This window comes from Fulmarus glacialis, unplaced genomic scaffold (genome assembly GCF_000690835.1).
Source record: "Fulmarus glacialis isolate BGI_N327 unplaced genomic scaffold, ASM69083v1 scaffold39561, whole genome shotgun sequence".
Lineage (NCBI taxonomy): Eukaryota > Metazoa > Chordata > Aves > Procellariiformes > Procellariidae > Fulmarus > Fulmarus glacialis.
In genome coordinates this window covers 1,675-19,792 of record NW_009195375.1, presented here as the reverse complement: position 1 = coordinate 19,792, position 18,118 = coordinate 1,675, and the positions used below count along the sequence as shown (strand labels likewise).

The window sequence follows — 18,118 nt, the reverse complement described above, 5'->3', positions numbered from 1 at the left end:
TAAAGTAAAGGTCTAGAAAACTGAGGGTGGATAGTAGGTTGAGAAATTAAACTATAACAGTTGGACCAGCAGCTGGGGGGCTTGAGAGCAGATTATGAAACTGCTGTCAGTGAAAACAGCCAGACTACATGCTCATTCACTGGGGATATCGTGGAAATAATGTACACAGTCCTACCAGCTGGCTGACCTCTGAAGTTATATATTGCTTTTTGTATACGTACATGCGTGAACAGTTTAGGTTTGTCCGTTCTTCTGTATTTCAAGATGTGAATTAAAATTCTTAAATCTTATGTGGCCGGCTTGCGTCGGTTTGATGTGTTACAGCTTTGTGAATGGGGTTTGCTGCTGGAAATTCGCACAAACTTTTAGTCCTCGGTCATCATGTATCACAGTTATCTCTCTGGCTTCACACAGACACCAAGTGACATCCATTTTTTGAGGAAAGTGAAAGTAAATTCCTTTAGTGAAACTTCACACTCTAAAATTTGGTCTTGTCGTATAGGAGTTTTCTTTTGTCCTCTGCTGTTACTTCTTAATTTTGTTCTGCTTGAAGCTGATGGGGACAAAAGAAGCCTGTATATAAAGAGGTTGGGAACATGAACCAGGTTACCAGTAATAAGTAGGTAATTAGACAGAGAGGAACTGGGTAGTTGGTAAGAAGGAACAGATCTATTTAAACTGAAAATAGGCTTATGGAGGACTCTCTGTTGAAACTTGGGAATCATTGCCGATAGTTAGGAATTGGCTTGATAAATCAACTATTGGAGTACTTTTGGAAAGATAAAAGGTCGTAATACTGTATAGAGGTTGCTTTGTTCCCATTGTACCTCTCTGTTACTTCAGACATGCAGATTTTTCTCCTGCACATCAGCACGCCCACAGTTATGTAAAAGCTGGTTATTCCCACTGTTCACAGCCGCATCTGGCTGCGAGAGTTCAGGTTTAAAAGAATCCAGCTCTTTTAACGGGTGCTTAAACCTCTCTATCAGAGAGAGAATGTGCTAGCTGCTAGCTTCAGTCTTAACGCAGAGTTGCCAGTTCGCAGGCCTGCAACGCTTTTACTTCTCGCAGTGAACGCTGGCAGCACGGCAGTGCTGCAGCCGCCACCGTGCAGGACAATTATGTAACCAGAGATTGGGGTTTCCCTTTAAAATATTTAAAATACTTAGGTCAGAATAGGAAGGGTTTTTTTTTTTAATCTGCTCGTGTTTTGTGATGTAAATGTTTGATTGTGCTGGGTTATGATTTGTGGTTACGTTTGGAAGGACTCCACAATCGGTGTTCAAAGATGACCTGTTTGTAGTAATAATCCCAGTCTGGAGCAGCCGGAGAAGGTTTCACTAGTAGATCATATTCTTCAATATCACCACTTAATTTGTTTCTCATACCATCCTGTTTATGTACTCCTTCGGTTTCTTTATTATTGTTTTAAACAGATCTCCTCATTTGCTTCCTTTAGGAGCTTCCTTTAAAAAATTTTTAAAAAAAATTGCTTTTCCATCACAACTTTTTTAACTATTATCTTCCTGTCAGTTGCTTGCCATAGGCTGGATGGTAGTTAAGCAGTATTATTTGTGAGAGAATTAACTATTTGCAATGTGTTTCTCATGACTGAGGAGCCGTGGGCTGGCTCTGGCTTCGTGGGGCTGGCTCCACGTACATCTTTCTGGCCGTGTGTGCTGTGCTGCTCTTCCTGTAACATGAGGGAGATGTTGGGTTTGGGTGTATGATTTCTAGTTCATAGAGAGCATCTGCCAGTGCCCTGCTCTTGAAACACATCTATCCCATTCTTTCCAGTTAATGCTGTTTGTTAAAGTAACCTTGAATGTGGCCTTGCTTTAATCACGTAGACAGCAAGCATCTTTCTCAATGTTAATTTTAACATACTGTATTTCATTAAGCTTAATTCACGGATGATAAGGTTTTGCTTTTGAAAATAAACCAGCACAAAAGCTTTGAAAGCCTAGTCAGTTACTAGATGTGCAGATTTAAATATGAGAGATTAGTTTTAACAAAATGATAGTTTACATCTGCCTTTGATACTTGCTGAAGTTGGGACTTTTATGTCCATTCTCTGGTAAATGCCATTAGTCACCCAAAATAGCATTAACATTTTCCTTGGTATTTTACAGTGAAAGGCAAAGAACAAGAAAAGACCACAGATGTGAAAGCAATTAAAAGTAAGATCAATATTTATTTTGTCTATAAATTCAGATATCTAATATAATTTGCCATTTTTATTTTAACCAGTGGAATAACTTCCTCACGACTGAGCGCAGTTGTGACCTATGCATTAAAAACAAATCAAACCCAAAACTTAGTTTTGTTTCTGACTATTTATAGTAACTAATCTTTCCTAGTCATCTTGCTGAGTCTGTAAGTACAGAAGGTTATTAAATTATGTCAGACATGAGCTTTAATACAAAGTGATCATGCAATTCAGTCACCTTGCAAATAGTGGTTATTCCTTATCTACAACAAATTGCTGCTGAAGTTTCTTACTTACATGTAGCATACGTTGCAGTTTTGAAAATGCAGCTTAACTGTGTCTAATTTGCAAAAGAGGCTGCCAGTGTCTGATTTAACTTTGACTGATGTGGCTTGTGAGACTGAAGATCTGAATCTTGGTCAGAATGAAGAGCTATTCTAATGCTGCTCCGTGTGGTACAGAAATCTTGCTGCTAAATCTGTTAGGAGAGAAAAAAAATCTTGATGGGAAGGAAGTTTAAAAACCGTGGGAAAACAAGATTATTTGTCCTGTCAGTTTTTCTTGCAATGCTAAAAGGAGATGAGGTAATTTGTGTGAATCTGATCTGTTACTTTTATATCCTCAGACAAAATCCTGTTTCTGTACTTGTTAATGTGTTATCTGGATATCAAGAGAAAATTAAAGGCTTTTTTCACCTTGGTGGTCTGTCTTTCAAATCAAATATAGGAAACAGTAAGTTGCATCCATTTAATAGCACACCCCCTGATTTCAGTGCAGCTACAATCTCCGATGACTAGCTAAAGAGGTTATATTACCTGTAAATACAATAAATTTTCAAATTTATTTTTATTACATGTTGTGAGTCGCTGCAAACAGAGAGCATCTTTCCAGTCTGGCCAGCAGCTACTCCATGATCTGTATGATGTTAGGTTAGCGATGTAGTGCTATCTAGAGGTTTTGGAAAAGGTGTTTGATCCTTAGATTAAGCAGAACAATTTTTCCTCAAATGTTCATAATGTAAAATGAAATTTGAATCTAATTCACAAAAGCCTAAACCGTTATGAGGAGTGTGGCTCTGGTTCTACATGAGTAGCCTCCAGCAAGCTTTCCCCAGTTACTGTCATCAGCCAAGCGACTGGCTGCCATCCATTGGCCTGGGAAAAAACGTGTTTTCTCCATTTTTGCTGGTTTTAAATACCAAACGCTTTGTAAAAGGCAGCAAGAGTGTCTTGGTACCAAACTGCAACTGGAGAAACGTTTTGCAAAGCTTAAACATTTTAGCTCTCCTATACTGTTGCTCCTAAGGCATCTGTTACCATGATGTGCAAGCATGAAATTGTCAACTTCTGTCATCATGCGTCATAAAATTGTGAATAAAAATAAAGTTATGCAGCATGAAAGTAATCAAAATCAAGTTGCTTGACACCTCGATGAAACACGTTGTTGGGAAGTAGTGTGCTGAGATAGTGTGTCATCTGACTCGCTTTAAGAGTCAGAGGTGTAAGGTGTCCTTGCATGACATCCTAATCAAGTGCAATTTTCTGAGAGCTTTTGAAACTGCTATGAGTGTGTTTTGTTTTTTCAGCTTTGTCATCAATTAACGATTAGTTGATGCTTTTTCACTGGCAGAGTTTTGTGTGAGGAATTTCTTCTTTGTTCTCTTTGGGCTCAAATAGCCAGCCATGCTCTAAAACAGCTAGAGGAAGTTAAGGCTTATAACCTGGGTTTCATCAGAGGTATTTCCTTATTGCTTTTTTCTCTTAAAACCAAATAGAGGAAAAGAAAATATTTTTGAAAAATATTCTTGTTAAAACTCACAGATACCTTTGTAGTTCAACATTTCAGCCTTCAAAAAGGTATGGAAATGGATTGGCAAGAACATTGCAACTAAACTAAATTGTTGACAAAGTATTAAGCTTTCATGATAGCAGTTACCAAGGAAGCAGGAAGACTCGGGAATAATATTTCACGTGTAAACTTAGACTTGGCGTCTTTTGATTAGCTACTGAATAAGGAAAATATAGGTGGGTGGGTACCACTGATCTATTGGAAGTGAGTTTATTCTTGCTATAATAAAACTTGTTGATTTCTGTGGTCTTTACTCTTACCGGACCCTTGATCAAAGATTACACACAGTGGTACAATGAGGTTTTTAATAAGATTGACTCTTGCAAACTCTGGCATATCTTGGGGTGCTTAGCATTGGATACTGCTTAGAAGAGATCTTGGGATCATCCTTGTCTCTTAATCATTCCTGTCTCGATTCCAGCTCCAATACCAGTACATTCCCCTCAAAGAAGCACTAGAAATCATGCCTTGCTGGAGGCTGCAGGACCAAGCCATGTGGCAATTAATGCCATCTCTGCCAACATGGACTCTTTTTCTAGCAGTCGGACAGCTGCCCTTAAGAAGCAGCCAAGTCACATGGAAGCTGCTCATTTTGGAGACTTAGGTAAGGCTTCATCAGCTCTATAATAACATCAACATTTCTTTTTATTCTATGTATATTACCAGTATGCTCACCATCCTTTGGTTTTCAGGCAAGTAGATTAGGTAATTAAAGAATTTGACTGCTGTTACAATAGCATCTGTGTTACCCTAGAAGGGTTTTGAATGGGGACAGTACATTTGTTTGTTAAAAGAGGTTCTTTTACTTTGGGTACCACCATTATGTTGAAATCGTCTCTTCACCAGTTGCATTGCAGGACATTTTTGTGTCGAATACCCATATCTGTAGTACAATATGGAGTCATTCTCTTGATATTTTTCTTTAGGCAGATCGTGTCTGAATTATCAGGCTCAAGAGACCAAATCAAGCCTTTCAAAGACCCTTGAACAAGTTCTGCAGGACAATATAGCCCTCCCTTATTTTATCCAGTTTATGGAACTACGCAGAATGGAACACTTGGTTAAGTTTTGGTTAGAGTCTGAAAGCTTCCACTCCACGACATGGTCCCGTATAAGAGCACATAGCCTAAACACAGTTAAGCAGAGCTCGTTGGCAGAGCCAGTGTCACCCTCAAAACAGCAGGAAATTGCGTCATCTTCTCCAACTGGATTGCTTGAGGAGAGACTGGAGGATTCTAGCACAGTCTGTCTGCTCAGGACCAAGCCAGTGGCTTCGGACAAGAACGACAGAACTAGCAACAGCCAGAACCACGTGCTCTCGGGTCAGGAGAGCGATAATACCAGTGTTCTTTGTCTAAGAAAATCTGAGACAGGGACCCATTCTGTTCCAGCTGATCAGCAAGAATCTTCCAAGCTTACAGTATCAAATAGAAACAGCCCCTCCTCTGCACTAAAAGACTTGTCAGGAAAACTAATGAAAAGTAAGTGCTATGTGTTCTCTTTCTTTAAAGAGGTGGGGAGATGGGGAACATACTAGCTGCTGCTTGCTTTGTACGGTGAGCTGCCTCGGTTTTCATGTGTTCTTAGTAAGTGTGATACGATGTTGTGAGGAGGAAAATAATTTTGTATATCAGTAATGTTAACTTGCTGTGTAAGCTAATGGTGAATTTGAGCTATGTATTGTTTGACTGTCTGGTTAAAAATAAATATGCTGCTGCAGAGACTTCAAAATCATTATGTACTCTAATAAGCTTAGGTTACTTCTGTTCCTACATGTGTAATGTTAAGAAATGAAGATGAACATTGCAATGTCCTGTTCTTCCCTCACCCATCCCACCCCCAACTTAAAAGAATTGCAGAAAATACAGATGATGAGGCTGAGAATTGATAATTAACTTTCCACAGAAGGTAAATATCCTGTATCATGTAAAATGACATAAGTAATGGTTACAAGAGACTTGCAGAGATTTTTGTGTGGAACGTACTGTTTTTGTTCTTGGATTTATTTGATAGAGTTCCTCCCCTTGTAACTGATTTGTTCTCATTTGGAATCCACCTCTTCAGAGGCTACTGGAAGTAAGGATGAAATTAAAATATTTACTTTTGGTAGTAAGCTACATGCGCAGTAACCTGTTTCTCTACTTTGCATCTACTCAGTCCTCCCTCATTTGTGCAAGTCTACAGACAAAAAGGAAACACTCCTTTCTTCATATTGGTTCCTTTTGTTTGCCCAACTGTTTCCTTATGTTGCATCCCTTTCTCTTGCTGTTTGTCTTTCTCATGTAGTTATTTATCATGTACCTCCACAATACATGACCTCAGCCCCAAAGTATCTTAAGCAAACACAATGATACTTTAGTCATGAAAAGCACCTCTGCTTTCTGATGTCTAAAAAGAATTTGAAAGGACTAGGTCCTTTTTAAGAAGTCTGAAAGTCTGGAGTATATTTTTTTTTTTCTCTCTTCCAGAGCAGTGTCCCAGCTCTCTTAAAAGATGACATGTAAAGTGTACATCTTGTTCTGAGGCATCCCATTTTAAGCTTTTATTTTTTCTTTTAATTCCGTTATAATGCAAGTGTCTTTTATTCTCTATGATGAGAGCTAGAAATTGGGAACTTCACTGCAGTTCTTGCCGCAAAGGCATTACTTCTGGGTCTAAGGTGTGCAGCTGAGGAAGAGGGTGCTGTCTTGTCTGGTGGTAGGGAATTCAGAGCTACATTGCTTTATTCCATCTCACTAGTCAGTCCATGCTGGGCTTATTGTGACCTGGCTAGAGATAACACAGTCACTGTAGCTTGCCAGTAGCAAAGTATCGAGTAGTGGACTGAAAGCTTCATGGGAAGGAAACTTGTCGCTGACAATTAGATACTTGCTTTTCTGAAGAGCAGACGTTTGTTGTTTGCTCCTTGGTTTAGACCTATGCCAAGGAATTTGAAGTTTGATTCTGTATTTCTTCCTTGTAGGTATAGAACGGGATGCAGTTAGTACTTTTACCAAATATATTTCTCCAGATGCTGCTAAACCAATACCTATTACAGAAGCAATGAGAAATGACATAGTTGGTAAGAATGTATACTGCCTACTCATTTCAGATCTTCCTCCTTCCCCATAAAAATGTATCTTTAATACCACACACATTCCTATTTCTTTTTATTTTTATGAACTTTAAAGTCAGTTGTAAGAAGATAATAGATCACATTACAAGTATCAGTGGATCTGACCTTTCAGTAGTGCTGTGCAGTATCCCCAGAAGAACTTCCAGAGACTTTGCTTAAATTAGTGAAAATTCCTGGTAGTTATGGAGGGAATCCAGATTTGAGTCTCAATCAAACATTTTAGCTGTAACGTTATCATTTGGCTATCTGCATTACTTTAAAAGCTCTTTTTGCGTAGTTGGAACCAGCTGATTCTAGTGGATTTGAACTGCAATTTTTCATTAACTAGTCATCACTCATGTCTTCCAGCTCCGTCAGCCAAATGCACGTTAAAATTAACCTGGTCTTTTCTTTGCAGCAAAGATTTGTGGGGAAGATGGACAAGTGGATCCTAACTGTTTTGTTACAGCACAGTCGATAGTGTTTAATGCAATGGAACAAGAGTAAGTTGCTTGAACGGTTTGGCTTCTTGTGTCTATTGTCCTTTTGCAAAAGGTGGTTCTGTTAAAAATGTTTATGGAGGTATAACCATATAACCACTTTTGTGTGCAGTCTTCTGTATTTGAAACTGCTCAGATCTCTTCCTCCAAACCCATTCTTGTGATCACTTGCTGAAGTTGTACGTGCATGCTGTTATTATGTTCTTGTATCTTTCTTGTGTCATTTGTAAACCTGCAGTGTTTCTTTTACTTGTTTTGCTTTTATCCAACTAAAAGTGTAAGACTTCTGGGGGAAGAACTAATTGATTCATAAAGTGCCTTGAATGCTGTTGACCCTTAATAACTAAATGTTATTCTGTCTGTGTGCAGGCACTTTAGTGAATTTTTGCGAAGTCATCATTTCTGTAAATACCAGATTGAGGTGCTGACTAGCGGGACTGTTTATCTGGCTGACATACTTTTCTGTGAATCAGCCCTGTTCTATTTCTCTGAGGTGAGTGTTAGGTTTTGGGTTTGCTTTTTTTATTCCTTTCTATCAAATGGAAAAACCTATTCATCCCTTCATGGCTCTAATAAAGACACCTCAAGTATAATAAAAAAGATGAGGTGTATCTTTCTGGGAGAAAATGCATTAAATGGTTTCCTGCCCATGTGTAGAACTATTTTAAGTGTTCAAACCTGTACACCATATTGTAGAATGAGTATTCATGCTTATCTTCTCCCATTAGTGAGTGCTGCTAAGTGTCTCTTTGCTTTGTAGAAGCTTTGACATAGTCATCTTAATCTTGCCAAATGAAGTAGTGACTTTGAAAGCCTTAAGCGTTCTTACAAATAACAAATAATTCACTAGCTTTACATATGGAAATGTAGTAGATTAAATGTATGATTTTACAGTTGCGGGGTCCTATACCTTTAGGGAATCATCTGTTACTAGTAAAATACTTGTCCTGATAGTCTGACAATCCAATGTTGTTTGAAACAGCAAGCTGAGAAGCTGAGACAATATGCAGAGTTCAATGTAAGGTAAGCATAGCATGAAAATAGTGTTTCCTTTATCTGTAGTATGATACAAATAAATGTTTGGAAACTAGATGTGAAAATAAGTACAGAAAAGAAACGTCACAAGTACTTTTTTCCTTTTTTTTGAACAAACTAAATCTGTCTGCAATACTGTATCTGAAAATTGAGAATATTTACATGCCCTGGTGACAATTTTGCATCACTTAATATATGGACTATATTTCTTCTTTTAAATGGGAAGGAGCAGGTTTGTCTATGCTTGTTAAAAGTTTATTGCTAAAACGTCTTTAATTTCTCCTCTTTTTTTAAATTTCCCTTCCAGTACATGGAGAAGGAAGATGCAGTTAACGTATTGCAGTTCTGGTTGGCAGCAGATAACTTCCAGTCTCAACTTGCTGCCAAAAAAGGCCAGTATGATGGGCAAGAAGCACAGAATGATGCCATGATTTTATATGACAAGTGAGGGAGTTCAACAATTATTTGTTTCTGAAGCTCTAATTTTGTACTTGTAGTTTTGTGTTTCACTGTGCAAAGGAACTTTTCATTTTCAAACCATAACTGTGCAGTCTTGCACTGTTATGCTGACATGCATTTTGTTAAGGTGGCCTTCAATATGTATGCACACAAGAACTTTTAAATTTTTCTTTTTACATGAAGAGAAAATCCTTATAAGGACTCCGTTCTTAAACATAATTCAGAATTTTTAGGACTTGATTGCTTGAGTTAATGTTTGGTCGTGAAATATCAAAGCCAATTGGTTGCCTTTTGAAAATGTAAAGGATTTAAACCTAATAGCAGGTGCATCATTGTAGGAAAACCTTAAGGTTGAGATACTGTTATCCATTTAAAGTAGGCTGTAGGAGCTGTTATCACACATAGTAAAAGCCAAATAGTGCTTGTTCTTAGTATTTCAAAATATTTTCCTTTTTTTAAGGAAGAGAGCAGATCCCTTTTAATATCAGACTTTCTTCTCACTGTCAGTAGTGTAACTTTTTTCCTTTATTTTGTGCTTCACCTTAGCAATAATGTAACTGGAAGACAGACATCAAAGCTGCTTCCAGAAAAAGTTTGTTCTTAAGCTTAAGTGTGAGGCTTGTTGCCACAAGCTTGTTGAGTTATTACCCTTGTAGGAAATAATAATTGAAGAGGAAGCAAACAACTCTGACTTCTATCAGTCATCCCCCCACTTCATCCACAAAGTCAGTTTTCAATGATGCAATTAGTAGAGCAAATGCTGCTTCAGAGTTCTGGGTGTTTCCTGCTTCATTCCTGTTTCCCTGCTACAAAGCTGTGTGTGTAAGATTCTGCTCATCAGTAGTCACATGGTGCTCCGTTTCTTTTATCTGTATCTTCAGGGCAAGGCTTTATCAAAAATACTTGTGTGAATTGGGGATTTTTTTACTTAGTGAGGATCAGTTTTATGTTCGTTTTTGAAGCCAGCCCCATCTAGTGGCTGCAGCACGATTATTGGGCTTGGGTGGAAAGGGTGGGCACTAACCACCTGCAAAGTTTTGCAAATCCTTTTGTGTTGTCTTCTTTCCTGTCCGGTGCTGCAGGTACTTCTCCCTTCAAGCCACGCATCCTCTTGGGTTTGATGACTCGGTGAGGTTGGAGATTGAATCCAACATCTGCAGGGAAGGTGGTCCTCTCCCTAACTGTTTCACGACTCCCTTACGGCAGGCGTGGACTACCATGGAGACGGTGAGATACCTTCTTCAGAACGGTTTTGACAATTAGTAAAGATGATGTGGAGATTCTGCAGCATGTCAAGTGTCCCATTCATCATCTCTGATTTGTCCTGTTCTTTAACTGGTTTTCTGTTTACCTGGATAATAGAACAGCTTTAGTAAAATTTGCTAGCCTATATTCCCCAGCCTGATTTGAAAAGATACCACCCACTGGCTTCTGTTAATTCTCTGTGAAATGTTTGTCTTGGGTGATTATTGCATTTTCATGGGAGTAAGAGAGTTTCCTCCCATGTGAATTGCTATCAACAGCTTATTATATATCTTTAGAAAATTTTCCTTCCTGCTAGTAGCAGTTGTTTGCAAGTCTAATACCAGTGGTGTGGCTAATAGTGGGATACCTGGATACCAGAGACTAATGATTTGATTCTGGAGCTGCTGATGATTTTCGAACAGCATAGCAAAATAACTGTAAGCCCATTGGGTTGTCAGGCTTTTCTAGAGGGGGAAAAAAAAAACCCTGAACTTTAGTTCCAGTTACTGGAGGATTTGGTTAATACGGAGTTATTTTTCTTCATTTTGCAGTAGGATTCAAATTTAAAGCAGTGCAATCGCTAATCCGGAATAATTCCATGTGTGGACACTTTTACTTGTGTACCATCTACACAAGGACTGAGATGTTTGTGTGTCCCTTCTATTCTACAAACGATCTACAGTAATTGTGCAGACCAGCCTTGATTAAAGAGGACTCCTTCTTCTGTCTCTCAGGTTTTTTTACCTGGTTTCTTGTCCAGCAATCTTTACTACAAATACTTGAATGATCTCATCCATTCAGTACGAGGAGATGAATTTCCAGGAGGGAATATTGCACTGAGTATTCATGGCCCCGGTAGCTCTCCCGACAGCGATTCTATAGGGGGCCCGGATGGCTCTGCCTCCCAGGTATGAGTTTCTTGGGTTGATTCTGTTACAGGAAATGCTGTTATAGGAAATGCTGCAATCACTTTTCTGTACCAATATCAAAGTTCCTACACTGTAAGGAAACATCTTGTAATTTGAAGCTTCCCATTCCACTTTAATATTAAAGCCTGCGTTATACTAGGACGTGGTTAGTCTACCAGACAAACAGTATTGACATGGGAGGGTATCTATCGTATTTGCTGTACCCAAAGTCTTGTACTGCTTTTAGTTCTTTGCATCAAAATTGCATTTTTATTAAGCTGTTAATACTCACTGCAGACTGTTTCATAGTGCCATAACGTTTAAGAATACTTTTTACTAGAAATAACACTTTTTTAATCAATACCGTAGTTAAACTTTAGCAGATTCACAAGTGTAAATTTTTTCCTGTAGAATTTAAATCCAAATCGCAAGTTTTGTGTACTCAATTCTATTAAAGTGCCAGGTCTTCTGTCCTGAAGAGTCCACTCAGTTCTACAGTTTAAGGCATCTGTCTACTCACGCAGAGAGTAATGACAGTTAATACCTGGCCAGGTGGTGCTCACTAGTTTGTCTCAGCAGACTTTTCCCTACTGTCGTCCTCAAGCTAGCTAGTCGTGCTGGTCTGATAGAAAATGGTCAGACTCCTGACCTTCCCAAACGAGAGCTCTGACACTTTACTATATTACCACTGAGATGCTCTGAGCTGGGGGGGTGGTACTTGCATTTTGTTTGCATGTATATAGTTTGATGTAAAGCTAGGCATAAAAAAGTCCATTGCGTTCTAATCGTTCGTTAAGCATAATTAGTAGGCTATGTGGCTGCTTCCTTGCTGTACTAGAATGTGACTGGGCTCTTTTGGCTCTGTTACCCTTTCAAAGTCATTGAGAAATGTGTATTTGCTTGCACAGTGCCCTGGTTGTGGGCCAGCATCTTTCTTTTTTATTGCCTTTTGTGATGCCGCTTTCTAAGCTGTGTTCCCATGTGGGCCTAGCCTCAGAAACGGGCAGTGGAGCTCGTTACACGCTGAAACCATCCCAGTAACGTCAGAGATGCATTTTTAACCAAGAGTTGTCTGTTCTAAAAATTCTAGCTTGGCTTAATTCAGATGTGAAAGAAGAGAGGATAAGCAGATTCTAGCTTATCTGCAACCAGGTCAGCTTGCAAACTGCAAGCCCAGCTAGAGCAGAAAAGCTAAGCTAGAACTGCTTTTGCTGAATCGCTTTTATTGAATGTTCCAGTGCTACCACGGGTTTTAAATCCAGTATCTAGACCACCATTATTGATGTACTGTGTTTCAAGCAACCTTGGAAGCTATAGTACCTGCTTGTAATATTTTTAAACCTCCTAATTTGCAAGGAGGGAATATTCCCACCTAGTTGCAAAGTGGGGAATAAAATCTGTGTCCTGACTGTCTTGAAATATCCTGCTGCCTGATAGTCTGAGCAGGAGAAACTGCTGGTAATTGGCTTGCTTGGACAATTTAGGAATGAAGTGCTGCATTTTGTGGTGTGCATTCCTACTTACCTGAATAGGAGAATCTCCGGGTCTCTGCATATTTTTGCATAAAGAACAGTGCTTACGCAGAGCAGCGGGAAAGGAGTTTGCAAGGCAGCTGCCATAAACATTTCTGTTCTGCGTTACGGTGCTAATAGATGGCTGTGCATTTGTGCTCTCCCTGCTGTTGCTCTAATGTTTCCTTGGCTTTTTTCATAATCTTATATAAATACTCCAGGGTAAAAAGATAAATGTTTGTTCTCTGTGTATGGGGGAAGCATAGTGTGTTTGGGAATTGCTTACCAAGTGCGTGAGAGCGATGAGTGAAGCTGCTGCAGCTTTTGAGGTAGTTCAGTGTTACGTACTCACAAACAAATAATTTGCACGCGCACACAGATCTGTTCAGTTGATAATGCTTAGACAGCAGTCCTTACACATACGTATGCTGACCTGTACATTGTGTCTTTGGCTCTGTTCATATAACTTTATCATCCTCTGTTTAAAAACGATGTCATACTGAGTTAGGAATTCATCGCTGTGTAGATGCTCTCTAATTCTTTTATGCTTGCTTAGAGACTTTATGGAGGTTTGTCTAAGTGTAAAAGCACTAAAACAGCAGTTTTGTTAAGAAGCTGTCGGTTGTCTGCATTGGGCACTAATGCTTAGAATTTTTATTTGTAGTCCAATGTCAAAAAGGCTAATGTTAAAATCCTGAAAAATTTTGATGAAGCAATAATTGTAGATGCTGCAAGTCTGGATCCAGAATCTTTGTATCAACGAACATATGCAGGGTAAGGTTCATTCAGTGTATCTCATTCTTTCTAGTAGTGTGTTTCACCTCTGTTTCATCTTTATTGTGTCCTCCTGCATTGAAAGTATGCATAAATGCAAGATGTTGCAATCTTAGTACATGTCTTAGTATTTGAAAGTAAATTTATTTCAATAGTGCGATTTAACACCAGTGTCATAGTGAATGTTTCTCTGATCAGAATGGCAGCCAGAAAAATATTTCCAATTGGTTTTTCTCTTTCTCCTAGTTATTATTCCTTTTTGACTCCAAAATACAGCTAAGTAGTTCCTATTTGGGGCTGGAACAGAAAAGAATAAGCTCAGGTGCCTTTGATATTGTAATGTGTGACTTTGATTTGTCCCTATCCCCATGGTAGAGAAGGGCTTATACTTAATTTCTTTAGCAGATTGCACAGCTATTCTTCTGTTTCTTAAGTTGCTCTTTGTTATAAAGCTCTTCTGCTCTGTGGATCTCATACAGAAATTCTTTGTTTCTATAGCTACCTTGCTATACATACCTTTCTATAGCTACCTTGCTATTGCATACCAGTCTTCTGTCCTTTTAGATACTGTAAACTGTTTTCTCCCTAATGACATGTTTTTATGATAGTGTAGAGCACTTGCTAGCACTGCCTGTTGATATTATACGATTGAGTCATTGAAGCATTTGCCTACTTCTAGTTTCTGGAAGAATTTTTAAGATACACTTCGAATTCAGATACGTGAGAAGAGCGGGAGATTTTTCTCAGTGTATCAATTTTAGGTGGAAAAGGTGGTAATTTGGTAAAATGCCAATCTTCTGACACTAAAATCGTTATTGTGGTGGCTTTTTTGTTTTTCTGACAGCTTTCCATAATGCCAAAGTTCTCTTGGTAACCTGCTTAGTGCTTTTACTCCTTCTCTCTTCAGGAAGATGACGTTTGGACGAGTCAGTGACCTGGGACAGTTTATCAGAGAATCTGAACCAGAGCCTGATGTCAAAAAATCAAAAGGTTTATTTTCCTCTTTCTCTTAATTTCTATAAACATTTGCAGAACTGCCCTTTTCCTTACTGCAGTCAAGATAAGCAAGATTCTTTCCAGATCTGTTTTAAACCAAATAGAGATGCTTAGGGATTGTCCTGTACTGAGGCAAAACTGATCCCTGGCCCAGTTTCCTAGCCAAATTCTGCTTTTCTGGTCCAGCTGGACTCCTGGGAGTATGAGCAGCCCGTGGGAGTTGGAGCTGTCGATGGAACCTGGCAGGGATGAAAGCTGGTAGCAGCTGAGCTATGCTCAAACCTTCAAAGATTTGGTCTTGAGATGAAAAAGAACTTCAGCTCTCCACAGGCTTCCCACCAGTTTGGGATCTGCTGTTAATGCTGCTTTCCGGCTCTGGTAAAGAGGAATGGCTCAAGCTCAGTGTCTAATGAAGCATGGCTCCACATAATCCCTGGTCTTTATTGCCACTCTTCTGTGTTCTCTAACACCAGCAGTGCAAACCCTTCAGAAGGATGGAAGGAATTAGCGTTTATAGAGATGTGCTGCAGAGTTTGCTAATATATCTTACTTGCTGTTTTTTTATGTCAACTAGGGTCCATGTTTTCACAAGCAATGAAGAAGTGGGTTCAAGGAAACACAGATGAGGTGTGTCCTCTTTTATGTTGTCCTTGTGACTGACTTTACAGTGTATATTACGGAAATTAAGTATTGAAGTTCTTAATCCTGGCTGTTTCTCTGAGTATCTTTCTGATGCACCAACGAGAACTGTCAGACTCTATGTGCTAAATATAATGTGAATGCATGCGTGTGTGAAACTGGTTTGATTTTTGCCAGTGCTTGCTGGTTTAACTAATATAATGGTTAACTGTGTGCTTGCAGTCAAGGTTTTTCTTATTATGGTGTTATAAGACATATCTACAAATAGGAGTGGAGATGCTGCTGTTCTTTGTTTTTACTGTGAAGTGACCACTGTACATGGATTACAGGCCGCATTTTTTCCCCCTCAGAGGGGCTTGGACAAGTCCGCAACAGATAAGTCTAAAAACTTCACTAACTCTTTTGGAAATTGCATGAAGCCATAAATATTCACGATAATTGAAGTTAAGGCTGTACTTGGAAACCAGGTGCATTTCCATCAAGGGAGGATACGTTTACTACAAGTCACTGAGTTGTGAAGGTTAACTGCGTCTCCAAGGTTGAGTGAGTGAATTATGCTGAGAGGACTGTATTTTTATTTTAAGAGCTTGAAGCTATCTGTATTTTGGGATGTTTTTTCTACGGCAGGCTCAAGAAGAGATGGCTTGGAGGATAGCAAAGATGATAGTCAATGACGTGATGCAGCAGGCGCAGTGTGAACAGCCTTCGGAGAAAGTTACGAAGGTAAGGGGGCGGAAAGGCTGCCTGTCTTTATCTGACTTAAGTCAGACTGTGGGAGGAGCAGAGCTCTTGCTTGCCTTCCTAGTGCATCTGAAACCCACGCTGGTAAATGTTCAAACTAGCATAGCATGATATAAGGAAACAAAGGTTGGAAGTGTTTCAGCCTACGTAGATGATGTAGGAATTTCTTAACAGTGGTTCTCCTGTGCAAGTGTTAAAATTGTCTTTGTTCATTTTGAGTCTTTACAAACTGCCTTATTAGTTAAAAGGATGTTTTGTGTTGCAGGATCAATACTGTAATTCCTTATTTAAGTTCACACCAGCTGTTTCATGTTAATGAATACTGGTATATTAGGATAAAGTGTCAGTAAAACTCAACAGCTGGAAAGTTGTCTTGTTGGGTGCACTGATGTACACAGTGCTGTGTCCACACTTTAAAAAAGACACAGCAGCCCTGTCCATAGGCAAGTGGTTTAGTGTTATATATTGTTGTTTAGCAACTTTATTGTTGTACAAGTGTTCTCTGTTTAAAACAAAACAAACAAACAAACAACACAGTTCTGATGCAACAATTACATTTTGTGAAATAATGATGGCAGCAGTTTGCCCAAGTTAATACCTAGTACTTCTGGCTTTCGGGCATCTGACTGTTTTAAAATAAAGTTGCACTTTTTTTAACTATTGAAGGCAAACATGTGCCAAAGCCCTCTTATTAGACCCGAACGGATGGATCCATAGTTTCACTATGTGGCTGTTTTCTTTTTAATAGAGCAGTTATATTTAAATGACTTGTATAATGATTTCACTTAATAGCTTGGCTGCAAATGATGTAATTCCAGTCTGGCTAGATGAAAAGGTCTCTCAGCACAGTATTTAGAAATATCAAGTGGCTGCAGATGCTCTGGATTCAATTAAGCAAGTATGGTTACAGTAATCAGAAGGTTGAGTGTGTTGTGGGATTAGGTTTTTGTCCTCTCTCCCAAACTCATAAGCATGCCTGGCTTCAAGATTTTTAAACACAAAATGGCTTCTATTGAGCGATTGCCATGTATGTTTTAAGGTAAAATGAACTCTAACCCTGTTCTTCCTTTTCCAGCTATGATTTTAGAAACACCAGAACAGGAAATCTGGTTTTCCGCTTCGAGAATGAGTGAACTTTCCCTTTTGGTGGATTCTTTTACACAGCCAATAAAAACAAAGCACTGTTACTCCAACCACTGAAATCTCCCTCGTTTATAAGGAAGAATTAAAAAGAAGCAATCCTGTACCTCCACTGTAGAGAGTGAAGAAACATTTTTTCCTGTTGTATGTGGCATTCACAATAACGATGGTTTTTAAAGAGATGAAGACGCAGTTTACGAATGTGTCACTGAGAAACTGATCAACTTCACACATACTTGACCCTGTCTCAAAAAGACTTTTAAGAAAAATATCTGGAATGGGACACAAGCCACAACAAAGAGGGGAAGGTTTTGCTGTAGTTTCTAGTTCTACTACTCGTAATTTTTAAACACGTAATTGGAAAGGCCATGGGGCATGTCCCCAACATTGGCCATTGGAGAAGAGAACTGAAATGGTCAATTCATTGGCAGTGAATGACCTAAAAAGTTCTAAGTTTTATTTTTCCTTACTTGAAATAGATGCGTATTCAACTGTAAGATAAATGTATTTTACTTCATAACTACATTAACTTTGAAGGCAGCATAGAATGATCAGGGGCAAAGCCTGGACAGTGTAACTCTTCCTTGTCGAGCTCTTACACCTGCATTCACAAACACCTGCTTCCAACACAGAGCAGACTCGAAAGCCAATCTTGCACTTGTGCCACCCTCTGCTCCTGAGCCGCAGCTCCGAACGCAGCCCACGTTTTGAGGAGATTTGCACCCTGTAGACTGCTCCATTTTCTTTCCTCTCCATCCCACGAGCAAGGAAAAAAGTAATTGCTGCCATTCTCCATAGCTTGTTGTCCTCCAACCAGCATAGTATCTAATTCCAGATGTTTGGTTTACAAAGAAAGAAAATTTTTAATGATCTCTGGCCTTCTCCCTGAAATTGTCAGCATTTGCAACTTGCAAAACCTTTAGCTTGAGTAAAAAAAGCCAGTGTGTTACACAGCACCTCTTTTTTTTTTTTTTTTTTTTTCTTTTTTTTCCTCTCCAGTGAATTGATTTTGCAGGGTA

The 18,118-nt window shown here is 39.0% G+C and overlaps 1 protein-coding gene across 1 annotated transcript; it reads left to right on the top strand.

Moving 5' to 3' along the window:
- Positions 1 to 2,132: 2,132 nt before the first annotated feature.
- AKAP10 (A kinase (PRKA) anchor protein 10) lies at positions 2,133 to 17,480 on the top strand (the record flags this gene model as incomplete). The annotated part of the gene is made up of 14 exons (XM_009588073.1): positions 2,133 to 2,180; positions 4,479 to 4,661; positions 4,984 to 5,538; positions 7,020 to 7,118; positions 7,570 to 7,654; positions 8,021 to 8,144; positions 8,994 to 9,130; positions 10,228 to 10,372; positions 11,125 to 11,298; positions 13,474 to 13,583; positions 14,491 to 14,573; positions 15,154 to 15,206; positions 15,846 to 15,941; positions 17,035 to 17,480. Coding segments are annotated over 14 exons (1,898 nt in total), but the record flags the coding sequence as incomplete, so codon positions are not given.
- Positions 17,481 to 18,118: the final 638 nt, after the last annotated feature.